A 26,843-nucleotide genomic window follows, 5' to 3' on the forward strand; every position below is an offset into this window, starting at 1 on the left:
TTGTATTTCTTACTTTATGGGGCCCAGTGACCAGGAGCACACCAACGGTATGGGGTCCAACAACCTTGTGGGGCCCGAAATGGTGGGCCCCACACCGATTTCAATGTAAACTGCCTCAGAAGCCTCTGCTGATATGCCTCATGCTTTTTTTTCACTTTCCCCACAAGGTGATAAAAACTGGTTATGAGTGTGTATGTGTGTATGCTCTCTATCGCCCCTGTAGCTGGGAACGTGGTATTGCAGCAGATACACACTACCGGAAGTGTGTGTGGCTTTAGCCAATGAGAAAGGCCCACGGAGAGGGAGGGAGGAGCCGTGTAGTTTTATTGGATGCGCCCACGCTACACGCACATTGTTACTGGGTTTTAATCTTCAATTCCTCGTGTTTTGACTCTGTTTCAACTGAAGAAACACTTCATGTAGGCTAAGCAACAGGATTCTGTAATCCTATAGTATTTAACTATACATCTGATATAGTTTAATGTGTATTTCTAGTCGTGTGAACAGAATGATGCTTAATGAAGTAAGGTTTTAAACAGATGGCTAACATTAGCTGCTAAAAGTTCACGGAGACGGCATTTTAAACCGGAAGTTCCACGCGCTTCGACTCTGAACACACGGAAAACACTCTTCATGTGAGAAACCGGTAGGTGAATTTATTTGACTTTTTACATGATATTCGTTTCAATTCTTACTCAATTTCATAGCGCACCTAAATGATAGTTAATGATGTAGGATTTTATTCAGATAGATAGCTGATAATGTTATGAGCTGGTGATGCTATTTATAGATCGATAGCTGATCATGGCGGCTGCGTAAGAAGCATTTTATTGCATTAACGTTACATGATAATTTGACTCCGTTGTCTTTATAGTTTTGCAAAAATCCATTAATGTATTGGTTTGCCAACTATTTCACAGACTTTTTTTAGCTCATGTTTTAATTTATCAGACATGATTGCAGATCACGTGCAGCTGACAGACTATCTGTTTATTGATCTATTTTACAGTATTTACAAAATGGCGGAATAGATCTAACTATCATTTCTGTGTTGTTGTCTGACCTGTGCAAGGTAGGCCTACATTTAGATCTTAAACCACTGAATATTAACGTTACATTACTTGAAATTGTTAGATTTTTTTTTTAAAGCTAATTTCCCCATGCTAATTTTATTTATTTTTATTGTGTATGTGTAACTATTTTCAGAGCCATAATGTTGAAAAGAAAGACAAGGATACGGCCTGTTGATGATGCCAGGACACACATTCTGTCATTGAGGGACAAGCCTGGGTTTATGGAACGATTTATCGATAGTAACAAAGGTATGGGACAGCATATTACACATTCATTTCTTAGTACTGATCGTTTGCATACGCTTACATGATAATCCATGTCTTTGTAGTTGGAAAATTATAAATTAGCATTGGTTTTGTAAAAGTGTCCACATTGTGTGTTAATAATAGAGCCAGGCCGATATTAGGCATTTTCCTAACTATTGGTATCGGTATTTATAATGGCCGATAAATTAATATTTTAAATGCGGGATGCGGTTATTCATGTCAGGGTGGCGCTGCCAATAAAACCTAAAAGCTGTCACAAAGAACTGGCAAAAGTAATGATTATGAATACATCAAATATAGCAAGGAGACATTTTAATTGTTTATTAATAAACAAGTGTTTTCAGTCAGTGTCGCTGCAAAGATGAACTTACGACGCTGACTCGCGATCTTCAGTGAACACGCCAGAGAGAAATGCACATTTCATACGGATTACATTTAGCAGAGATCAGTCTGTCTTTCTTTTTGAATTTTTCTGTTTAAAAGTAGACATTTCAATATAGATATATTTCTCAGGGGCCGTATTCACAAAGAATTTTAAGGCTAAAAGTAGCTCCTAACTGGCGAATTTAGGAGCAACTCTTAAAAATAATGTCACTCCTAACTTAAGGACTCCTAATTTTTTTCACTAAGAGTAATTCACGAAGCATTTTAGCCCTATAAGTAGCACCTAAGTCTGGGACAGCTTAAAAGAAGTCGAGAGGACTCCTAACTCACTAAGACCTATTCACAAAGGATTGTAGCGCATACCACCGCCTCTCGCAGTCGTCCGGGCTCCGCGACACAAGCGGGAATGCTGCATTGATCTGCAAACAAATCCTCTCCCATTCTCACGCTTAGTTTTGCTTGATATCCCAGTGCCGAATTTCACTTTGATTATGTTTTTTTTTTTTTTTTTTTTTAAGCACCAACTCGGCCAGCAGCAGTAACTGATCCTGCGTCCAGTTGGGCTTTCTTTTTTACGTTTTGGCGACTTCATAATCCACTGTCATTCAACTATTACATTACTTCAATAAGAGCAACATTTCCTTGCTTTAAGTAGTCTATTTAGGCTAATAGGATGTCAATTAACCAAGCAAGTGTTAATGCAAGTGTTGTTTTTCATTATTAGGCAAGTGGCGGTTTTCATTGGGGTATTAGACTACCTTAATTTAATTTAATTCACGACTTTTCTCTCTCTCTCTGCCTTTTTAGAATCACACTTAACTGGAGCCTGCACAAACATGTCATTATATATGCATTTCGATGACATTACTATTATTAATTTGGTGTAGGACACAGACATATTTAGATGTCGTAATTCCATGATTTGTTGCGTCTGTGTTATGCTCCGCATGATGGCCCTGTCATCTAACAACCAATCACCGTGATCACTGCGAGGAAGCTTGTGCATGAGAACTGACGTCATCCATAGCAACGAAGACTCACTCTTAGTTTAGGAGTTGTCATTTTCCTTACTAAGAGTAGGTCTGAAAGGTGCTGTGATTCTGTGATTGTTTTTTCCTTTAAGAGAAAACTCCTAGCTTAAATATTTTAGTGCGATTTAGGAGTACTCCTAGTGGTAAGATAAAATTCTTTGTGAATACGGCCCCTGGTCTATATGCTGAGTTTCTGTTCATTTATGAGACGAGCTCCAGTTCACCCGCCGGCGCCTCCATGTTGATTATCTATTGTTCGCTATATTTACTTCTTATTTATTAAAGGAGAACTCCGGTGCAAAATGAACCTTTGGTCTAATAAAACATTGGTACCTAGTCAACCGTTCTCTGAGATTTGTCTTCATGATAATCGGATGTAAAGAGTTTTATCTCTAAAAACTGTTTAGCGTATAACGCTTGTAATGGGGGCATATAATACACTTCGTGTATACAGACCATACAGACAGGAGCCATCTTTGGAAAACAGTCTCGACTAATCAAACCACGAACGACGTGCTAAGTGAGCTGAACTGTATGAAGTTCAGTGAACTTCTGAACTGTATGAATGGCGTTCGTGGTTTGATTAGTCGAGACTGTTTTCCAAAGATGGCTCCTGTCTGTATACACGAAGTGGACTGTCTTTATCTTTATCTTTATCGGTCTGTACACTTACACAGTTCTCAATGCTTCGTTTTGCATGTAGGGACCCTCATTATGTTCCTGTGTTCGTGTGGGGCTATTTTGAGCCTTGTTAGTGGTATAAACTAGCGATTTCTTTTTACTTATTATATGCCCCCATTACTAGCGTTATACGCTAAACAGTTTTTAGAGATTACTAGCGTTATAAGCTAAACAGTTTTTAGAGATAAAACTCTTTACATTCGATTATCATGAAAACAAATCTCAGATAACGGTTGACTAGGTACCAATGTTTTATTAGACCACTGTACTGTACATATGAAATTAAAAACGTTTTCATTATGATATTATTAATTTTACTTTAGTAAAAAGATCTGAGTTATTCCTCCACTGGTAGAGATTAGAGGAATTAAGACTAAAAATAGAAGATAATAAGGTTTTGTCAGTGACACTTTTGATATTTATTGGTACAAGTTATGTTTTATATAATGTGACTAAATTAAAATACAAAGTCGTTAGTGAAGATTATGCAACAGTATTTAGAATAATATAACATGCAATGCAAACTAGTTTGGTTACAGCTCAAATGTATCATTCTCATTCTATCATTCACCCTGCCTCCATTACATATCTTTGTCACACAAGTGTTTGATCACCTCATTTGAGTAGGGTTGGGTACCGAAACTCGGTGCCAATAGGGAACCGGTTCCGACGTAAACGGTAGTAACCGGACCGAATAAGAACGACAATTTCGGTGCCTGACTTAATTAGGCACATGCGCGCGTGCGCACACACACACACGCACAGTCTCTTCTGTCTCGCATGCGCGCTGCCGCGCTCTTGCTCGCAAGGTTTGTTTGGCTGCATTTCACGTGTAAAGTTACGCGTCAGAACGCCCTCTGGGTGTGCCGATAGTCTGAATCCCATATAGAATCAAGCCAATACATTGGCTAATGGCGCGGGCGCCGCCTCGACGCACTTACGTCTTCATATTATGTTGGCGCGCGCGCCATCTGCTCCTCAGATTTCTCTGCCGAAAAAGGAAGCTGGTCGGCAGCGCGAGGAGCTTGGCAGCGTCTCGTTCCCTATTGAGAGAACATAGGTTACACCAGTAACCAGAGATGTTCTCTTTCATAGGTTCACTTAACGCTGCGTAGCTAAGAAGCAGTGGATTTGTAGGCTGCTGTATCACGTGCCGTTTGAACTGACGCGCTACAGCGATCTGTCACATTTCTAAGAGCCAAAACGTTATTTATTGTGTGAATCTCGTAAAAATATTGACAGAATCTGACAGTTGTGGATTTGTTCCATATCAAAAGTAACCTTCTCTGTCTTGTCTGTCGGTGTCCTCTTTGTCCGCGATTTTTCTCTGCGTGAGAAAATGGATGTGTGGCGTGAGATCGTGAGTCTCACGGTCAATGCGTGAGAGTTGGCAGCTCTGCCTGCAAGTAATCTCTATTAATCTCCAGTATTATTACATTGTTTGATACAATATTGTTTTATTTGATATTATGTAAATGTGTAAAATGTAGCCTAATGTAAAAAAAAATATTTTATATTGGTTTTATTATTACCGTATGTTACTTGTATTTATATTGTTTAAAGATTTAAGTTAATATTGTGTCCAGTTTGGCCCTGTAAATAAAAGGGTATTATTTTTTGATAAAGTGTGTGCGGTTTCGTTTTCTTAAGTACCGTTTCAAGAACCGTTTAAGCACTGGAACCGTTTAAAAAATACCGAGTAGGTACTGGTATCGGATAAAACCCAACCGATACCCAACCCTACATTTGAGTGGTCATTGCAAAAAAAAATTTTTTATACTGTGTATTCTATATACAGTACCCATCAAAAGTTTGTACACACCAATAGGAAAGTGTCCAAACTTTTGACTGGTACTGTACTATAATACACATATACATAATATTGCTACTGTATTGTAATATACACATAAATAATATCGGCCGATATCGGTATCTGTCTTTTTTTATCGGTATCGGCCCCTAAAAATCCATATCGGTCGGTCTCTAGTTAATAACCTGAATCACAGACCCCATCCACACTACTGCGTTTTAGTTTAGAAAGGGAGAATTAAAACGAATACGATCTCAGTCCAAACCAGCGTTTTAGCTGCATATTAGAATTGATCTCGGGCCACATTAAAACGACTGAAAACGTGGATCACGTGACCATTCACCAACACTGGGCATGCGCGTGGCGGTGTAAACCTAGAGACTTTCAAACATAGACTGTAAAAAAAATGCTTTCAAACATCAAAATGTAATTTATTATGTATTTGTGTAAATAAATGCTATGCTATTTAAAAAGCTAAATTGCAATGAACCATGACGGGTAGCCCTCTGTGCGCACACACTCGAAATTAGTATTGGTACCGTTCAGATATTTCAGTATCGATATTTTTGACAACACTAGTTATACCACATCTGTATGTGAAGGGTTAAGACAACACATTTTTCTTCCAGTTAAATGTATTTTTAATTGTTTGTCCTCATAGGAAGAGGAGTGTTTACTACCCAGCCTGTGGAAGCCGGAGCTTTTGTTTTGGAGTACAGGGGTGAACTCATTTCAGCAGAAGAATGCCGGGCAAGAGACTACACTGAGTTACAGAGCACATTTCTGTTTGAATTTGAGTGGCAGAAGCGTCACTGGTGGTGAGCATGGAAACACGCATGTTTTGTAGAGATGTTGAAAATTCTAATGAAGACATGTAACACACATTATTGAGTAGCTGATGAATGAACAACAGCAGGACCAATCTTTTAATCGCACATGGCTGGTGAACCGCAGCAGTTAATTCCAATGATAAGTCTTGAAGTCCCCCTGCTGTCAATCATTTTATGGGTGGTGAAATTTGGTATTGTAGTTCAACAACTAAAGGGTGGGTTTCTTATTTATTTTAGTATTGATGCATCCAAAGAAGACCGCTCCCTTGGAAGATTGATTAATGACAATCACAAATCTCCAAACTGCACCATGAAAAAAATCGTAGTAAACGACAGGCCACATTTGTGTCTATTTGCTGTGAAGAAAATTGAAATAGGAAGTGAAATCGAATACAACTATGGTGATTCACAATGGCCATGGCGTAAAAAGGTGAGTTGGTTATATTAGCTATACTGATTTTAATTATTTTTTTTTAAGTGCTGAATAGCACAGCTACATCTGTTTTCTACAATATGTATTTCATTATAAATCGTATATTAACCTGATTATCTATGCATAGCTATGTGATCTCATATGCATGATCTGTTTCTTAGAACTTTTTGTATGATTTCCAGGGGCCAAAGCAGCAGACTTCTGTTCTAGAGACCAAAACATCCCTAACAGATCACTCTTCCCATGATGACTCCAACAAAGATGCTGTCGTCACACAGGTAAAGGAGTAACGTCGACTCTGTCATCACAATCTATTCTAGACTTGCCCTCATGCTGCATGTCAAGCGCTCACACACACACATTTCTAGTCTAGGCCTTATGGGGCCCACACACACATTTCTAGTCTAGGCTTTATGGGGCCCTCCCCTCAAACGAATGAATTCACAGTTAAGCTCAAACACACACACATTTCTAGCCTAGGCCTTATGGGGCCCACACACACACACACATTTCTAGTCTAGGCTTTATGGGGCCCTCACGTATGGATCTCACTCTTAGGGATTTTACATCATTGGTACAACACCTGTCAATATTTAAAGTAGTGTAATTGCAGGTGTAATTCAACACTTCTCAAGCTGCTGCATGTTCAGAATGAGTATTTTGGATGTAATGCATTGCAACATCTTATTTGTTGCTGTTACCTCTAGAAAAGATGAGTGTATGCTCTTATATTTCAGCTGTGCTAGATGAGAAACTGTTTTCACATGAGCTAACTTTTGTTAACTTTGGTTTCTGTTGTTTTTTGTCTGATTTCCAGGAGCCAAAGCAGCAGACTTCTGTTCTAGAGACCAAAACATCCCTAACAGATCACTCTTCCCATGATGACTCCAACAAAGATGCTGTCGTCACACAGGTAAAGGAGTAACGTCGACTCTGTCATCACAATCTATTCTAGACTTGCCCTCATGCTGCATGTCAAGCGCTCACACACACACATTTCTACTCTAGGCCTTATGGGGCCCACACACACATTTCTAGTCTAGGCTTTATGGGGCCCTCCCCTCAAACGAATGAATTCACAGTTAAGCTCAAACACACACACATTTCTAGCCTAGGCCTTATGGGGCCCACACACACACACATTTCTAGTCTAGGCTTTATGGGGCCCTCACGTATGGATCTCACTCTTAGGGATTTTACATCATTGGTACAACACCTGTCAATATTTAAAGTAGTGTAATTGCAGGTGTAATTCAACACTTCTCAAGCTGCTGCATATTCAGAATGAGTATTTTGGATGTAATGCATTGCAACATCTTATTTGTTGCTGTGACACTTGCTGTTACCTCTAGAAAAGATGAGTGTATGCTCTTATATTTCAGCTGTGCTAGATGAGAAACTGTTTTCACATGAGCTAACTTTTGTTAACTTTGGTTTCTGTTGTTTTTTGTCTGATTTCCAGGAGCCAAAGCAGCAGACTTCTGTTCTAGAGACCAAAACATCCCTAACAGATCACTCTTCCCATGATGACTCCAACAAAGATGCTGTCGTCACACAGGTAAAGGGAGTAACGTCGACTCTGTCATCACAATCTATTCTAGTCTCGCCCTCGTTGCGCATGTCAAGCGCTCACACACACACATTTCTAGTCTAGGCCTTATGGGGCCCACACACACATTTCTAGTCTTGGCTTTATGGGGCCCTCCCCTCAAACGAATGAATTCACAGTTAAGCTCAAACACACACACATTTCTAGCCTAGGCCTTATGGGGCCCACACACACACACATTTCTAGTCTAGGCTTTATGGGGCCCTCACGTATGGATCTCACTCTTAGGGATTTTACATCATTGGTACAACACCTGTCAATATTTAAAGTAGTGTAATTGCAGGTGTAATTCAACACTTCTCAAGCTGCTGCATGTTCAGAATGAGTATTTTGGATGTAATGCATTGCAACATCTTATTTGTTGCTGTTACCTCTAGAAAAGATGAGTGTATGCTCTTATATTTCAGCTGTGCTAGATGAGAAACTGTTTTCACATGAGCTAACTTTTGTTAACTTTGGTTTCTGTTGTTTTTTTGTCTGATTTCCAGGAGCCAAAGCAGCAGACTTCTGTTCTAGAGACCAAAACATCCCTAACAGATCACTCTTCCCATGATGACTCCAACAAAGATGCTGTCGTCACACAGGTAAAGGAGTAACGTCGACTCTGTCATCACAATCTATTCTAGACTTGCCCTCATGCTGCATGTCAAGCGCTCACACACACACATTTCTAGTCTAGGCCTTATGGGGCCCACACACACATTTCTAGTCTTGGCTTTATGGGGCCCTCCCCTCAAACGAATGAATTCACAGTTAAGCTCAAACACACACACATTTCTAGCCTAGGCCTTATGGGGCCCACACACACACACATTTCTAGTCTAGGCTTTATGGGGCCCTCACGTATGGATCTCACTCTTAGGGATTTTACATCATTGGTACAACACCTGTCAATATTTAAAGTAGTGTAATTGCAGGTGTAATTCAACACTTCTCAAGCTGCTGCATGTTCAGAATGAGTATTTTGGATGTAATGCATTGCAACATCTTATTTGTTGCTGTTACCTCTAGAAAAGATGAGTGTATGCTCTTATATTTCAGCTGTGCTAGATGAGAAACTGTTTTCACATGAGCTAACTTTTGTTAACTTTGGTTTCTGTTGTTTTTTTGTCTGATTTCCAGGAGCCAAAGCAGCAGACTTCTGTTCTAGAGACCAAAACATCCCTAACAGATCACTCTTCCCATGATGACTCCAACAAAGATGCTGTCGTCACACAGGTAAAGGAGTAACGTCGACTCTGTCATCACAATCTATTCTAGACTTGCCCTCATGCTGCATGTCAAGCGCTCACACACACACATTTCTAGTCTAGGCCTTATGGGGCCCACACACACATTTCTAGTCTAGGCTTTATGGGGCCCTCCCCTCAAACGAATGAATTCACAGTTAAGCTCAAACACACACACATTTCTAGCCTAGGCCTTATGGGGCCCACACACACACACACATTTCTAGTCTAGGCTTTATGGGGCCCTCACGTATGGATCTCACTCTTAGGGATTTTACATCATTGGTACAACACCTGTCAATATTTAAAGTAGTGTAATTGCAGGTGTAATTCAACACTTCTCAAGCTGCTGCATGTTCAGAATGAGTATTTTGGATGTAATGCATTGCAACATCTTATTTGTTGCTGTTACCTCTAGAAAAGATGAGTGTATGCTCTTATATTTCAGCTGTGCTAGATGAGAAACTGTTTTCACATGAGCTAACTTTTGTTAACTTTGGTTTCTGTTGTTTTTTGTCTGATTTCCAGGAGCCAAAGCAGCAGACTTCTGTTCTAGAGACCAAAACATCCCTAACAGATCACTCTTCCCATGATGACTCCAACAAAGATGCTGTCGTCACACAGGTAAAGGAGTAACGTCGACTCTGTCATCACAATCTATTCTAGTCTCGCCCTCGTTGCGCATGTCAAGCGCTCACACACACACATTTCTAGTCTAGGCCTTATGGGGCCCACACACACATTTCTAGTCTTGGCTTTATGGGGCCCTCCCCTCAAACGAATGAATTCACAGTTAAGCTCAAACACACACACATTTCTAGCCTAGGCCTTATGGGGCCCACACACACACACATTTCTAGTCTAGGCTTTATGGGGCCCTCACGTATGGATCTCACTCTTAGGGATTTTACATCATTGGTACAACACCTGTCAATATTTAAAGTAGTGTAATTGCAGGTGTAATTCAACACTTCTCAAGCTGCTGCATGTTCAGAATGAGTATTTTGGATGTAATGCATTGCAACATCTTATTTGTTGCTGTTACCTCTAGAAAAGATGAGTGTATGTTTTTTTGTCTGATTTCCAGGAGCCAAAGCAGCAGACTTCTGTTCTAGAGACCAAAACATCCCTAACAGATCACTCTTCCCATGATGACTCCAACAAAGATGCTGTCGTCACACAGGTAAAGGAGTAACGTCGACTCTGTCATCACAATCTATTCTAGTCTCGCCCTCGTTGCGCATGTCAAGTGCTCACACACACACATTTCTAGTCTAGGCTTTATGGGGCCCACACACACATTTCTAGCCTAGGCTTTATGGGGCCCACACACACATTTCTAGTCTAGGCTTTATGGGGCCCTCCCCTCAAACGAATGAATTCAGTTAAGCTCAAACACACACATTTCTAGTCTAGGCCTTATGGGGCCCACACACACACACATTTCTAGTCTTGGCTTTATGGGGCCCTCACACACACACATTTCTAGTCTTGGCTTTATGGGGGGCTCCCCTCAAATGCTCGCTCCAATGTCAACCTAGATACACCTAGATGTACCATACCTAGATATTAGGGGTGGAACGGTTCATGTATTCGTATCGAACCGAAACGGTACGGGCGTCACGGTTCGGTGCACGAATTTACACGGAGAATACACGGTATAAAAATAAATAAAACTCGCGTGCAAATTAATTAATGTAATGTGGAACTACTGTTAGATACGCGGGTTCTTTAGGGACATATAATCTGTACCATCGGCTTAGCTCTGAATGCGCGTTCACTTCAAACGTTGGCTACGCGCGTCCTATTCGCTTTGGACTAGCGTCGAACTAGACGCGAATTTGAAGCTCTATTCGCGTTTGGTGTGACCGTGACCGCATAATGAACAGGCTGCGATGTCAAGATTGCAATGCTGGAGTGTGTGTGTGTGCGAGAGAGAGAGAGGCCTACAACCTAACTATAACCTACAACTGTCACCCAACCAAAATCACATACACACTGTTTTAAAAGCAAAACATATTTATCCAACTCCATTTCAAAACAGTCTGTCTTTTGGACATTCATCATATTGCATTGGTTTCCATTTCTTCTCCTCGGAGCACTAATCTTACACATTCTACATTGATTAAAAAAGAAAATCGAATGTGTTTTTAATGGTAGTATTATTTTATACAGAAATCAATTATTTATAATTCAGATGAGAATAATGTTACATTGCCAATTAATAATGTTAATTAAAATTAAGGAAAACAAATATATTGATCTGAAATATAGCAAAATAATTTTAAATGAATAGTACAATTACCAAACATATCGCAAGGTCTTTTTGTCTTTTTATTAATTTAATTAATAAACTAATTATATAAAACTATTGTCAGTGCACTACAAATAAACTGGTTCTATGCCTTTATTAATAAAACTTATTTAAAAAATACAATGCCTTCTGCATTTTTGTTTTGCTTTTTCCCTCCATTGTACCGAAATCGTACCGAACCGTGATGTCTGAACCGAGGTATGAACCGAACCGTGACTTCTGTGTACCGTTCCACCCCTACTAGATATGTTTTCTATTATTAGTAGCGTGTCCACATGTTTGTGCTAATATTAACTCTTAATGTGTATTTATTTTGTTTAATTATATTTAGGTATTTACCATCAAAGGGTTTTCCCTAGTGAACTATCCCGAAAGTGATGAGACGGATGAGTATATTAAAGACAACCCTCCAACTCCACACTGTGATGTTGTTCGAAAGAAGACGAGGAATGGAAACATTCAGGTATGCTTCAGATACTGTACTTTAAAATGCTGCTGTTTCTATAAATGGTTCAAACGTACTTCCCCGTGACTAATTTTAATAGAATGTAAGCCAAAATGTATTACATCTTGAAATTGAAACTCCTTTTTTGCAGGTGGTTGGAGTAGCTGATTTTTCTGATCCTCTGATTGACTCAAATGAGAGTATAATAGATGAAACTGATGAGGATTCTAGTCTGCAGTCAGACAATGAAGTTGTTCCAAAAAATATTTTGGAATGTCTCTGACACTCTGGGCACATTTCTACCAAAATATTTCCCCTGTATTAGATTTCCATAGAATGTGAACAAAAATGCATAATCATACATGACATAATTCCCTTTTTGCAGATGGATAGAGTACCAGATTTTTCTGTTCCTCTTAATGAGTCAAGTGATGACAGCATGGATGAGCCTTCCACTTCTATGTCTGAAATGGCTTCACAAAGGCCGAGGAGAAACTGTCACCGCCCTGTAAGCCTAATTTTTTCATACATTATATCACTTAATGGTTAGTGCTAACTAACGCAGTGTGGGCGGCGTCAGATGTTTAACGACATACCGCTGATCATGTACTTCAAAACAATTTTACCCCCAAGCGAAATACAAGAACTTCGCCGTGAGTATATCGGGGCCTTTACTCTCCTCACGTAATAAGGGAAAACTTTGTTCATATTGGAACTCGATCTAACAGCTTTGTGTAACGATAAAGGTAAACATTAATAAAATACATTTTTTAAAAATATTTTTATAGCCTGTGATGCGACTAGAGAGGAGTCAAATGCACATCTCCAGAAACTTGAGCCTTAAATAGTTTATAGTCAAACTATAGTACTAGTAACTTTAGTTATTTCACTCATTTACCTGATGCTAGGGATGCTCCGATCCGATATTCGTATCGGGTATCGGGTCCGATACTGCCATTTTTGCCGGATGGGGTATCGGTCAGACGAGGCCGATCCAAATCCGATATTGTGCGTATAGCCTACTATTCTGTGTTATTGTTAAGCCCCACAAAAGGCACAAAAACATTATAAAGCACCATAAAGTTTTCGTGTACTATATTACAAGTGTTCTTAAGCCATTATAGTATAATGTGAGATAGAAATGAACATTTAAGTCATTAAATTCAAAATCACGTAAACTTTTCCCTCCGCTGCGGCTGTCATTCATTCTCCATTCAGCATTCAAACAGCGCGTCGCCTTCGGTTACGAGTCAGTCAACATGATGAAACCCTCTCCAAGATGATTCAATGTTACTCTTATTATACTTGATCTGTAGATAAAGCTCTATGGTTTCGCATAAAACAACTTTATCTTGCTAGACTTTATTGCTGTAACTTAATCCTGTTACTTTCTACCGGCCGGGTGTCTGTTAGATCACAACACTGGAGTCAGCTGCACTATAATTGTTCTTCACACGCACAGTAACTAAAATTTAAAACTGTTAAAAGAAAAAGTTTAATAAACTATTGCATAGATAGATACTGTATAATACACTATGCGATATGTCTTTCGTTTGTGCTTTGAACTTTTCAATGCGGACTCGACGCGCGATTCCGTGTTGCTTCAAGCGCATCATTCTGCGCTCGGGATGCGCATAAGCGCTTTGTGCCGCACTGTATTGCAGCCTTTCATAATCATAATACAGTGACGCAATGAAAGATTATTAATAGCCTTTCTTGTTCTATCTATCATATGTTGCTGCCTCATTAAACAGCAGTGCTATACATTTAAAACATGTCTCAATTTTATAGTAGCCTATAGCTATAAAATAATTTATCTTTTTGATTTTTATCTTGTTTTTCATGAATGTATTTTACAACAATACAAAGAGCAATGTGTAACGTTTTACCAGATTTAGTGTTACATTTATTGTCTCTTATTTGTTTTTTTCACTAAATGTTCAGATTTTATACAATTATTGTCGACTCGTGATTTTTCTAGACTAAATTTTATTGCTGAATTATCCACTAATCTAGTTTATAATAGCATTTTTGTCATAGATTATGATCATATATTTTTTGAATTAGTTTTTCTTTATAATGAAGTTGTCTGTATTAAGTAGATTGTGTTTAACACACAAAAGAGTGCTTATCAGAGTTCAACACACAAAGAGTTACATAAATTCTACTTGATTTAAAAAAAACTGTGTTGGTATCGGATCGGCATCAGTATCGATCGATACTTTGAATTTTTGGTATCGGATCGGTTCTGAAAAAAGTGGTATCGGAGCATCCCTACCTGATGCCAGTCAATTGTTTCTCCAAATAATATTGATAGGGGTGTGCCCTTTTATGCTTTTCTCTATATTCTCTTGTTTTTAGGCTCTTGGTCTAATCGTTATCAACAGTACGTTTCTAATTTCATTTACTTGGATTAAACTTAATCTACATTTTACTTAACGCCCCTATAGAATGTATGTCATCCCAATATGCAATGGTCAGTTTATCATACTAAAGGATTAAAATGTAAGAATTCTCAAATTACTCTATCCCATTCCAGATGTGCATGACCTTTATTGCTCACATGAGTAGTTTAAGAAAATAAACTTTTAGATATTGAGACATGGAATGGAAGCCGATGGTAACCAACATTTTCAAGACTTGATTAATGATAATCCATGTCGATACAATTGAAAGAAAGCGCTCTGTTTTATAAATCCATGTTAAAGACGTTTCTTACAGTAGTCCATAACTGCTGATCAAAACGAGTTGTGTATTTATTTCAGTCATGTTATGAAAGGTCACTGAACAATAGTCATGCATATCTGGGATGAAGGTGAGCTAATTTTTTTTTTGTCTTTTTTGGGGGGACTAATCCTTTTTAACTTTTTTTTTTTTGAAAGATTCAAAGGAGTCTTGTAGAATCCGATGACTCATGTTGCGATAGTGAAGATGAGTATATTCCAAATCCCAGGGAGGAAAGCAATGACAGTGACTGCAGCTTGGAGTTATCCCTGGAAAATAAAAGGAAGAATGTCAAAATGTCATCCATTAGTCAGTGCAGAAACAAGTCTTCAAGTCAGAGCCGATTTAAGTCCAGTCAGAACAAAAGTGAGTCTTCAAGTCAGAGTCGATTTAAGTCCAGTCAGAGCAGAAGATTTGAAACAAGTCATGACTCGGTACAAAGATTTCCTGATAGCCTAGAAGGAAAACACAAGGAGACGAGTGTTTCAATGACACCTGAAGAAGAGCCATCGATCTTTGTTAATCCAGTTTTAAAGAAGGAGGATGGTTCCAGAAGATATAATAAAAAACATCACTGCTTGTATTGTGGACAGGTAGTTCAGAAAATGTCAAGACACTTGTCGCGTAGACACAGCGATGTGGTTGAGGTCGCAAAGGCATTAAGCTTGCCAAAGAATTCAAAAGAAAGGCGACGACAGTTGGATTTTATCCGAAACAAGGGTAACTTTGAACACAACACTCAAGTTTTGGAGAGTCGCAAAGGCAAACTCATCCCATGGAAGCAGCCAAAGAAAATGACAGATGGACAAGAATTCATGCACTGTGTTTATTGCTATGGAATGTTCCGAAAAAGAGTGATGTGGCGTCATTTTCAGGTCTGTAATTTCAAGCCTCAGGGTAAGACATCTAAACGAGGTAAAACAAGAGTTCAAGCTTTGTGTGCATTTGCTGAACCTGCTCCAATTGGATTTAGCGACGCGTACTGGAAGTTCTTAAGTGGTATGAATCAGGATGAGGTTGCAGTTGCTATTAAGGAAGACCGCTGCATTCTTGAGTATGGTTACAGACAGTTCAGAAAGAATGAGTATGTAATAAGCCAGCACCAATATATTCGACAAAAACTGAGAGAGCTTGGCAGACTGTTACTGGAAGCAAAAAAGTTGACACATGTGAAGACAATCAAAGAACTCATAAAGCCTGAAAAGTACACCCATGTTGTCTCGGCTGCAAGATGCCTTGCTGGATTCAATGGTGAAACTGGCAAATATAAACGTCCGTCTCTTGCTCGCAAAGTTGGACATGGCTTGCATGCTTTAGCCATGTTTATCAAATCTGAAGGATTGAAGATGAAAGATACACAGACTACCAAAGATGCTGAGGAATTTGCACTGCTATACCAAGAAAGTTGGAAATTTGACATTGCAAGCCAAGCGCTAACTCAGCTTAACCAGACAAAGTGGAATTCTCCTCAGATTCTACCATTCACACAAGATGTCCACAGACTTCATTTCTATTTGTCTGAGAAACAGCAGAAGCAATTGAATGCCCTGCAAGAAGAGCCTTCTCCCTTGAACTGGAAGGACCTTGCTAAAGTGACCCTGGCGCAAGTTATCCTCTTCAACCGACGAAGAGCAGGAGAAGTATCCCGAATGTCCTTGTCGGCGTTCCTGTCAAAGGATACATCAGAGACACACGAAGATGTTAACCTAGCCCTTACAGCACTTGAGCAGAAGCTTTGCAAACATTTTGTTCGGATTGCCATAGTAGGAAAGAGAGGAAGGAAAGTCCCTGTTCTCCTGACCCCGGTCATGAGAGAATCGCTCGATACTCTGACTGAAAAGCGAGAAGAATGTGGAGTACTGAGTGAAAACGGATACTTGTTTGCATTGCCTCTCTCTGTCCATTATTTGAGGGGTTCCGATTGCATTAGGCAGTTTGTGAACGAATGTGATGACATCAAACACCCCAAAGCACTAACCTCAACAAAACTTAGGAAACACATTGCTACTCTGTCGACTGTTCTGAATCTCAAGACTACAGAACTTGACCAATTGGCAGATTTCCTTGGGCATAACATTGAGGTCCACAGAAAGCACTACCGCCTTCCAGAGGGCACCCTCCAGCTTGCTAAAATAAGCAAAGTTCTTCTAGCGCTGGAACAGGGACGGCTAGGAGAATACAAGGGGAAGAATCTGGATGAAATTCAGCTTGATGTGACTGGTATTAAGTCTTTTTTTATTATTAAAGGGATACTCCACCGTTTTTTCATATTAAACTGTTATTCCCTTAACTAAGACGAGTTGATACATACCTCTTTCATCTCAGTGCGTGCACTTAATCGCTCTGGCGCGCCATGACACTTTGATAGCACTTAGCTTAGCCCAGTATATTCAATGGTATCTAACAGCAATGAATTTAGAAGTGACCAAACACATCAATGTTTTCCCTATTTAAAAAGTTACACGAGTAGTTATACTACTTGTGTAACTGTCACTAGCACTTATCACTAGCACACCTACGTCGCGTCTGAACGTGACAAGTTTAATTCGTTTGAAGTACTTGTATTAAATGTTACGCTCTCAGATATAAGAAAAAAATCCCTATTATCTCTAGCCAGGGCCTTGCGCTGATTTCCTAAAAGAGTTTGCAGATTTTCTCTCAGATCTATTGGTCAACGTCGATAAAGCATTAATTGTTGGAGATTTTAACATACACGTAGATAATTCAAATGATGTGTTAGGGGCTGCGTTTACAGATTTATTAAACTCCTTTGGGGTCAAGCAAGTGTCTTGGTTAAGGGAATAACATAGTTTAATATGAAAAAACGGTGAAGTATCCCTTTAAGGAAAGTTAAAAAGCACAGCATTGTCCATCTATAAATCGTTCTCTTTTAGAATAGCAGATAGTATTTGATAAGTAAAAGAATAGAATTGATTATAACAGAGTTGAAGTATTTGACCTCAACATACTGAAGAAGAGGGCAGGTTTTATTGTTATAATGTGACTAACTTGATAATTTTTGTCTATTCAGCTATTTATGTAGCCATTTTGTATACTCTTGACAGATTGATTGCAGTTTCAGGTTTACAGCTCATTCATATTGTATTACTTGCTGTTTTAGAGACTGTTGACATGGATGGGTGTTCACAAGAGGAAGGTATGTTTGTATGATTTAAAAAAAATTGGTTATGAAAGATCTCTCATTTAAATTAGACAATTAAATGTAGATGTTATTGCACAATCATTACAGGATTGCACATATTTGGATGTTGCATTAATATAACCTTTCAGTTTAAATTAATAGTTGACATGTTTTTGACATGCTGCCTGTTGCATGTGGGTAATGTTTGACATTGTTTCCAGTTGATTGTGTGGCACAGTAAGCTACACCACAGGTATAGTTATCCAAAGGTAGTTGATCTCCACAAGAATTGTGTCCTTTAGCAAGATGATTCATCCCATTGCTCCAGGGCTATTGCCACTGTAATGTGTTCTGTAAGTTGCTTTGGGGAGAAAGTATCTGCCAAGGGCATACATTTAAATTGTGCTCCCAGTGTGAATGCAAGTCTAATTTAAACCGGCTCTCTCTACCACTGTATTGTAGAATTATGGAAACCATGTGTAATTTGTTGTTCAACTCGATTTGTTTATGTATAGCGCTTTTCACAATACATATCTGCAAGACTCGTGCCATATACTGAATATTTATAAACTTGTACTGTTGATCATTGCTTTTTATGTCACCATGACACAAATTTTATGCATAATTGATCCTTAGTTTATATTTTGATTTGTATTTTTCCTCAAACTTTTTTTTGCACTCAGATGACTTTATTCCAGACGTACAGGAGCCTGAAGTTGAGGACAGTGTGGCATCCACACAAGAACCTACATCCACACAAGAACCTACATCCACACAAGAACCTACATCCACACAAGAACCTACATCCACACAAGAACCTACATCCACACAAGAACCTACTTCCACGCTGCATTCCCAATACCAGAGAAAGTCGGCAAAAAAGAGAGGTGAGCTTAGAAATGTTAAGTGGATTGATTTGTCCCGTTCGTCTTGAAGACAGAAAGCTTTATTCTGAATTATATTATTTTATCAAATCTTTACTTTTGATCACTGCACATTGATAGCTGTCACAATAGGTTTTGTTTACACAGTCTAATATTCTGATTATAGTTGATTTACAACCTCAAACCTGAATGAGTTTGTTTCTTCTGCTGAACACAGAAGACATTTTAAAGAATCTGGGTAACCAGACAGTTGATGTCACCAATGACTTCTATAGTATTTTTTTTCCTACTATGAACGTCATTGGTGCCGTCAACTCTCTGGTTACCCACATTCTTTAAAATGTTCAGCAGAAGAAAGAAACTCATACAGGGTTGGAACAACATTATGGTGAGTAAATGATGACAGAATTTTGGGGTTAAACATTTTCATTATATGATCAAAAGAAAAATTGAACTCTATAACGATTTGCTTGGATTTAATCAAAAGTGTGGGATGCACAAAGGGAAGATTTTGCGTTTACACAAGTTTTAATATATTCATCTGCATATCATTTCCATATGCATATTCCCATTGATGTGAGACTGCTGTGTTTAACAGGACAATACATAAAATATGAGATAGAGACTGTAAAAATCGAGTATCTTTGCCTTGTTTTTAAAATAAAAATGTCCGTACAACAAAGTATATTTGCCAAAATTGTATAAAATACTTTTAAGTAGACGGTCTACTAATGCTGTAATGAGAGTTAGTTGACATGTAGGTGCAATGTTACTCCGTTAACAGAATGTCTAAAGGGGACCATCAAAATAAAGTGCTACCACACCTTTTACTGGATTGCACTGATTTATTATTATTAGTCAAATGTTTTATTCAGAAACAAACTAAGAGTACTTTTAGCCTCTGAACCAAGTCAATATGGCAATGAATGACCTGTGTGATCAATACAATAGTCTTTCAGTTCAGATTAAGGTTTAAAAATCCTGAACTTAAGACATTAACCTAAACTTAATAACATGTTCTTTTTATGTTTACTTAGGTAAAGAAACTGCTGTCAAAAGAAGCTGGACAACAGATGAATGTGCGGCAGTAGAAAGACACCTAAGGAAATTCATTGTGAGGAGCCAAGTTCCAGGGAAAAAGGACTGTCAGCGCTGCGTTGATGCAGAAGCTCAAGCGTTAGGAAATCGAGACTGGAAGGCGGTCAAATACTTCATCAAAAATCGTATTTCTGCCATAAGAAGGAAAGTACAGTGAAATACAGGTAGCTCAACGTATTGGATGCCTTCCCACTAGCATTTATATCGGGATATACATTTTAAGTGTTTTCAACAGTTTACATTTAGTTGTTTTCATTGTATTATCCTCTTAAAGGGTTAGTTGTCATTTACTCTTTTTTTGTCATTTCAAACACATAAGAAATTAGTTCATCTTTGGAACATAAAATATGTTTTGAATGAAACCTGAGAGATTTCTGTTCCCTCCATTGTTTGCATTGCCTCTCTCTGTCCATTATTTGAGGGGTTCCGATTGCATTAGGCAGTTTGTGAATGAATGTGATGACATCAAACACCCCAAAGCACTAACCTCAACAAAACTTAGGAAACACATTGCTACTCTGTTCATCCTAAACTTTCAAGCTTCAGAGCATTTATAACGTAGAAGTAATCCATGTGGTTTAATCCCTGTTTTATAATGTGAATGCGCTCTCACTTAATCCACCCACTTAACATTATCCAACAATTGCAATAACTGTGAACTGGACTTTGCATTGATGCAGCACACACAATTATACACATTTTCTGGTTAATAGTGATTCTTTGCCTCGTATGCCCTTTTCCTTGTTTGTTATATATTGCTCTGCCCTGTTTTTGTGCTATTGTTGATCTCACTTAATCAATCTATTATTCATATTCTCCACCAATGCAATAACTGTGAACTGGACTTTGCATCGCTGCAGCGCACACAATTATTCTCATTTTTCCTGGTTACTAATAATTCTTCGCCTCGTATGCGATTTTCTTGTTTGTTATTTGTCACATTGATAACTTTTTCTTTATGAATGTTTTGAAGTTTGAAAGTTTAGGGTGAACGGTTTTTAAATGGAAAGATGGAAATCTCTCAGGTTTCATTCAAATATCTTCAGTTGTGTTCTGAAGATGAACAAGTTTCTTATGGGTTTAGAATGCCTTGATGGTGGGTGAATGAAGGCAGAATGCTCATTTTTGGGGGAACTAACCCTTTAAAGTTCTTTGTTGTCTTATACTATAACATATAAAAGGGTTAGATCCAGTCAATTGTCTTAAGTGTTTTATAGCAACAACAAAAAAAGACTGTTGGATTGTGTTTCCTTGAGTTGCTTATAGCATGTTTATTGCTGTAACATTTATTTTGGTCAATGTTATTAAAATGTTGTATAACCTCTTTTTGAAAAAAAATAAACATTGTGTAATACCAAATATATGTTCATTGAGGACGAATCATGTTTTAAAGTTGTTGTTTTTTAATCCAGTGTTTTGTGTAAAATATTACTCACTGTATTAGTGCTATAATTCCACTGGGTCTTAATCTTTATTCATCAGATGAATAGGGAGTTTTCATGTGAAGTCCTCAATTTAAATGAGTATATTATCTTTAAGCTGCAGTGAACATGACTGGCTAGGAACACAACTTCATTAGAAATAGTGGACAAGTAACCATGGGACAAACAAGATCCCCTTCAGCAAAACCGCACAGTTCATTCAATAACCAATACAATGCAGAGAAAGTACAGTTGGTGTCCTGCAGACTGAAGAAGTTCAGGCTGTGACCAAAATTTGAGGGCTCATTGATTTAGAAAAGTCTCTGGATTGGCTTTTGGCTTATGCCATGTTAATGGCTAAGCTAATATAGACGTGTGCAGATTAATTTAGAGGATATACATTATAATCTATAAAGGTTTATATGGTAATCAAGGGCAAATAATGGAAGTAGTTGATGTTTTACAGATAGTGACTTTGGTCCTTGCTAAGATATAAAGATGAGAAATGTGTGTGTATCTATGAAAGCGGACCCCACAACTCCTAAATGTTTAATCCAGGCCCCACAAGTGACACAAAAACGCATGTGCAAACAATTTTGTTTGAATTTTGTTATATTGAAGTGATATTTCTTATTAGGAAATTTTTGTTATCTTGCTTGATTTTTTATAAGTCTGTAGAACCACTGGAAATGGTGGACCCCACAATTAGGCAAAAAACGGTGGACCCCCTTATGGTAGGAAAACAAGTATGAGTGTGTGTGTGTGTGTGTGTGTGTGCGTGTGTGTGTGTGTGTGTGTGTTCAAACATTACAGATGATGAAGCTATCACTCATTTGGCTGGTAAAGAATAATTCAATCTCTCAGTAAAGTGCTAAAAATGAGAGGGCCACTCAGACAAAGAAAACACACTCAAGAAGAAAATCCAATTGAGAAAATTGGTGAGGACTGAAAAAAATGTCTGAGGTGAGGGTAAAATAATAAACATGACCCTGTCGTTTATTTTTACTTTAGACCTCAATTAAGTCTAATTGCATTTTTAATGAGGGTGACATTTTTCAGGCCTAATGAGACTTGCAGAGGTGAGGGCCCAGCGCCTCAAGAACTCTCTGTGTGTTTTCTGTTGGAAACCTCATATATCTCCCCTTTCTAAGAGGATTGTGCCTCTCTCTTGCTCTCCCTCACTCTCTCGAAGCAATGTTTGTTTAAAATTACAAACCTGGAATGTTTCAAGGGCATTAGGGATGGCTTGTAGAGTAACCAAACACCCAGTAAAACAGATCAGCAGACTGTCTATGCATTGATAAAAAGAGAGGGCGAGATTTCAGACATTCTTTAGACTGAAAGAGAGCAAATAGGGGGGGAAAAAACGGCATTAGGAGTTAAACTGCTCATAAACGAGAAACCCGAGATGCTGAAATGCAATCTGCGTCCAGGTGATAATCATTTCTCACAGCTCAGGCGTAATTACTCACATCACAGAAGGGCCATACGATCCAGTCCTCTGAGGAACGTCACATGGGCATTATACTGAAACATAAGAAACCCAAATAACGGCTATGAGCTGCTAGGGAGACATACTGAACAGTGAGACATTACACTTTTAATTCATGACTGGAGAGAGGACAGACAGATCTGTGTGAGTGAGTGAAGATCTAACAGAGAAAATCAGCAAATAGTACTCTAAATTCTAGAACAGTCCAAGGAAATATGTATTGCTCAGACGTTTCTCTTTCATTTCCTGTTGACTTATCCACTGATTTAGACACATTAGACACTTTCTACAACCCCAACGCTTGGTGCAACCATGGTGTTTGTACCTGTTGAGCTTTTGGCATCTGTTTTCAAGCACATTTAAGCTGTACACATTCAATCTTGAATGCTTAAAATTAAGTACACCTATAGGTCTTTCAGAGTCTCAAAACACATTTTTACTTTGACATGTTGTGTTAAAAATGTGGCGCTCATGCACGAGTGGCTGCACAATGGCGAACGATGTCAGTCTAGTGCATTTTTACATACCAAAACAATTCAAACGCAGCGCACTGGAATGCAAAAACACGTTTTGTGTTAACCAACTTCAAGCTGCAGAGAACATTATACACCTTCAAAATGCATTAAACCAGCCCCAAGGTCATCTATCATGCTTTATGCTTACAACTTTACTGTATCAAATCAATTTGACCATTTACAGAGATTAATGCTGTCACAGAGACCAGTGTTTTATATCAGGGAAGTTACTTGTTACTTCTTAGTTAAGATAATAGCGGCTTAAAATAACTTTATATTCATAATGATTCCACCAAATTCTTCTACAGTACATTAAAAAAAAACAAAAAAAACATACCATATTGTATTAAGGTAACACAACTCATTTACTTTGGTCTTAATCAGACATCTTTAGATTCATTTTAAAAATCTAAATTGTTAAATCAGAACAAAATCTTATTGACATTGTTGTCCATTTATCTGAAAAGCATGAGAATCTAGTCTAAAGACTGGCCCACAGTAAAATAGTTTTAAAATCTCCATATGACCAAGACAGCACATCACACACTAACAGATTTCATTCACAGACAATCAGAGTCCCGACTGAATACGGGAAATCTCACGAAATCTCTCACAGTCAAATGTGACTTTAGTCGTTTTATGTAAATATGCTGGATATTTACCATTTGAGATTGGTGTGGCCCTGACGTTCTTCCGAGCAGATTCAATCACTCTTAACACACCTCACAATACACAGGAAAATCTGATAAGGTAATCTGTAGAACCGTCAAGATAATCATGATTGTCAGAAGGGGAGAACTGGGTCCAAAATCAGCCTGATTACCTTGTAGTGTGTGGGTGCTTAAATCCCCACATCTTCCCCATTTAATCTCATTAGTTTCAGCCCTGAACCTGGGGATCCACCATTTTGTGCACATTTTGTTCTTCTCCCTTATTTAACACACCTGATTCAGATATTCAGCGTGTTAGGTGAAAGGAACATGAACTGAAGTGTGTCAGATAAGAGAGACATACAAAATGTGCAGAGCAGTGTGTCCCCAGGGCCAGGATTGAAAATGGTCTAGGACAGGGGTGCCCAGTCCTGTTCCAGGAGATCTACCTACCTGCAGAGTTCAGATCCAACACACCTGTCTGTAATTATCAAGCGCTCTTGTCTTATTAGAGGGAGATGAGAGGGTCTGTGGCTCTTATTCATTGGAAAAAGTGTAATGCTAACTTGAATCATGTGAGGCACCTCATCATATAATGGCAGTGACGTCAGTCCTCAACTGTAGTCAGTCACAGTTTATGTTACACACAGTTTCTTGTGGATTAGGGTTTTCATCTTGCGAATGATGTTCTATATTTGGTGTTATATCCCTAGTTAAATGCATAGTAGGACTGCAATGTTTGTGTGTTTTACTGAGCGGTAAAAAGATTAGAAAAGACCAGATTACTGGTCACTACAATGTGCATAAAACCACATATAAGATCAGATGTTTTTATAAGATTAGATGTTATATAACCACATATAAGATTAGATGTGTTTATAAGATTAGATGTTATATAACCACATATAAGATTAGATGTTGTTATGTACTTTTCTAATAGAAAGCAAAAAGAAAAAGTAACAATTCGGGTTCATAATGAAGAAATAGATGAGTTAAATTTTTTAGGTATTGTTTTAGATTCACAACTTAAATTTGAAAAAAGCTTTCAAAAATGGTAAGGATTAACCTAAATTGTTTTAAACTTATTAGACAATACATCTCAATTGGGGCATTTGTACTGTATTACAGTTTGGACTCAAACAAGTGATTCCCTAGTTAAAGGGACACTATGCAGCTTTTTTAGCTTAACTGAACAGCTTCAGAGTTATTGAAATGGTTATATAACTTCTTTCGGGTTGAATGGTGGGCGTCTCGACCCCCCCTGGTGCCTGTGAGCGAAAAAATCTCACTTGCAACTTCGGTGCGGCGGGCCGCGTCAGGAAGTATCGCGTGATATCAGCTCTCGCGATGTAACATATTCCTTTACGGCAACTGCACACATACACACAGGAACAAGGTATAGATGGATGGAGTTTGTCACACTATCGTCATGGCTGAGCCGGCATATGAGATGCAGAAAGCTAGTAAAGCATTGTCGGGGGAACAGAGAAAGAGGAAACGGCAGACTGACCGAGCGAGGAGTCGGACACGAGCATAGGCATAATTTGCGGGTGTGTTATGTCCCCATTGAAACTTCTCGCGGCACGGCTGTAACGTTACCATTACAAACAAATAAAACATCTCCAGGTAACTCTAGTAGAGCATTCATTTCGTTCGTTTGTTAAATAAGAGGCGATCTGAAATGTGTTATTTTTGAAATCAAGTGACCAAAGTGCTCGTTGCCTCTGCGATCAGTGGTGCAGATAAGTTACAGTGTTCTGTTGTGACGCGCGCCTGAATCCGTTGCGGGGACTGAGAGACTCTCTATATTTTGTTATGGTGAAATCACAAAATCTAATGCACAAAAAACATGTCCCTGCTTGAAATACAACCACTAATAAACAATCGGTTTTGATGAGGAAAATAAACTATACTACTAGTACCGATTAGAACCCAGAACCTCTGACACACTTGGCAAAAGTTCTGCCTCTGGACCATCAAAATTGTCGGATCTAAGTATTTAATCACGTGAAAATTCTCACCACTAACAACATATATTATATCTCATTAAACGACAAATTAAACATAATGTACTATTGTATACTATGTAACAGGCCATGTCACGCTCTGAGTGAGTGGTATTTACGACAGTAACGTTAAATTCAAGTACTCAACAGTAACTCTAGTGGTCGCTGTTTGACAAAAACGGGATTTCTGCATAATGCCCCTTTAAAAAACTTGAAATGTTGTATAATCGGGCTCTAAAAATATTGGATAAAAAGCCAAATCGATGGCATCACTGCCATATTTAAAAAAATAAATAAATATGCATAGTTTTACAAATTTAAAAAATTTGTCATAAATAAAATTGATTTTTTAAATGTTTGCACAATAGGGCACCATCTGTTTTATGTAAATTGATAAAGAGACAGGATCATACAAGTAGAATCACTACGAATACAGCAGGTGGGAATTGTAGGATTGACTTTCGTAGAACACAACTCTGTAAAGGGCTCCCAACTCTGGAACATGTTGCCAAAATGAGATATAAAGTCTTTTACATTTAAGGTAAAGCGGTGGTTTAAAATAAACCAGAACTGCACGCATATTTACATTTAAGAAATGTTTGTTTTAATTAGTTATTCATGCCAGGGTTGGAAGCATCCTTACTATAGGTACAGTTCATTTTGGTATGTATTTGTATGTGTATAAATGACATGCTGTGTTAGTTTTATTCTATGATTAGAAGTTTTTTTATTTTTTAGAAAAGCCTTTCTAGGGACCCGAGACGCAAATTAGCTTATGCTATACTCTCGATGAGCAATACATATT

At 38.3% G+C, this 26,843-nt stretch overlaps 2 protein-coding genes and 1 long non-coding RNA gene across 3 annotated transcripts; all 3 read left to right on the forward strand.

Annotated features, from left to right (window-relative positions):
• Positions 1 to 9,983, forward strand: LOC130091845 (uncharacterized). Its single transcript, XM_056259975.1, has 10 exons — positions 1 to 646; positions 1,207 to 1,322; positions 5,908 to 6,064; positions 6,314 to 6,506; positions 6,692 to 6,787; positions 7,327 to 7,422; positions 7,972 to 8,067; positions 8,607 to 8,702; positions 9,241 to 9,336; positions 9,876 to 9,983. The coding sequence occupies exons 2-10, from the start codon at positions 1,214 to 1,216 to the stop codon at positions 9,981 to 9,983; spliced, it is 1,047 nt and encodes a 348-aa protein (XP_056115950.1). The 5' UTR covers positions 1 to 646; positions 1,207 to 1,213.
• A 454-nt stretch (positions 9,984 to 10,437) lies between these two features.
• On the forward strand, positions 10,438 to 12,371 carry LOC130091889 (uncharacterized). Its single transcript, XR_008807874.1, has 3 exons — positions 10,438 to 10,530; positions 11,993 to 12,124; positions 12,258 to 12,371. It is a non-coding gene; the product is annotated as an uncharacterized LOC130091889 (long non-coding RNA).
• A 123-nt stretch (positions 12,372 to 12,494) lies between these two features.
• LOC130091856 (uncharacterized) lies at positions 12,495 to 20,150 on the forward strand. Its single transcript, XM_056259986.1, has 5 exons — positions 12,495 to 12,614; positions 14,989 to 17,050; positions 17,952 to 17,987; positions 18,656 to 18,859; positions 19,894 to 20,150. The coding sequence occupies exons 1-5, from the start codon at positions 12,546 to 12,548 to the stop codon at positions 20,109 to 20,111; spliced, it is 2,589 nt and encodes an 862-aa protein (XP_056115961.1). The 5' UTR covers positions 12,495 to 12,545; the 3' UTR covers positions 20,112 to 20,150.
• The last annotated feature ends 6,693 nt before the right edge of the window (positions 20,151 to 26,843 follow it).

The sequence above is a fragment of the Rhinichthys klamathensis genome, unplaced genomic scaffold, assembly GCF_029890125.1.
Source record: "Rhinichthys klamathensis goyatoka isolate OS25496 unplaced genomic scaffold, OSU_Roscu_1.1 h1tg000007l_1, whole genome shotgun sequence".
Lineage (NCBI taxonomy): Eukaryota > Metazoa > Chordata > Actinopteri > Cypriniformes > Leuciscidae > Rhinichthys > Rhinichthys klamathensis.

Bases quoted from the DNA above. Each gene is read 5' to 3' on its own strand.
- LOC130091845 (XM_056259975.1), top strand. From the start codon at position 1,214: ATGTTGAAAAGAAAGACAAGGATACGGCCTGTTGATGATGCCAGGACA. The intron at 1,323-5,907 runs GTATGGGACAGC...TTGTCCTCATAG, and splicing joins ATTTATCGATAGTAACAAAG to GAAGAGGAGTGTTTACTACC. The intron at 7,423-7,971 runs GTAAAGGAGTAA...TCTGATTTCCAG, and splicing joins AAGATGCTGTCGTCACACAG to GAGCCAAAGCAGCAGACTTC.
- LOC130091856 (XM_056259986.1), top strand. From the start codon at position 12,546: ATGGATGAGCCTTCCACTTCTATGTCTGAAATGGCTTCACAAAGGCCG. The intron at 12,615-14,988 runs GTAAGCCTAATT...TTTTTTTGAAAG, and splicing joins GGAGAAACTGTCACCGCCCT to ATTCAAAGGAGTCTTGTAGA. The intron at 18,860-19,893 runs GTGAGCTTAGAA...ATGTTTACTTAG, and splicing joins AAAGTCGGCAAAAAAGAGAG to GTAAAGAAACTGCTGTCAAA.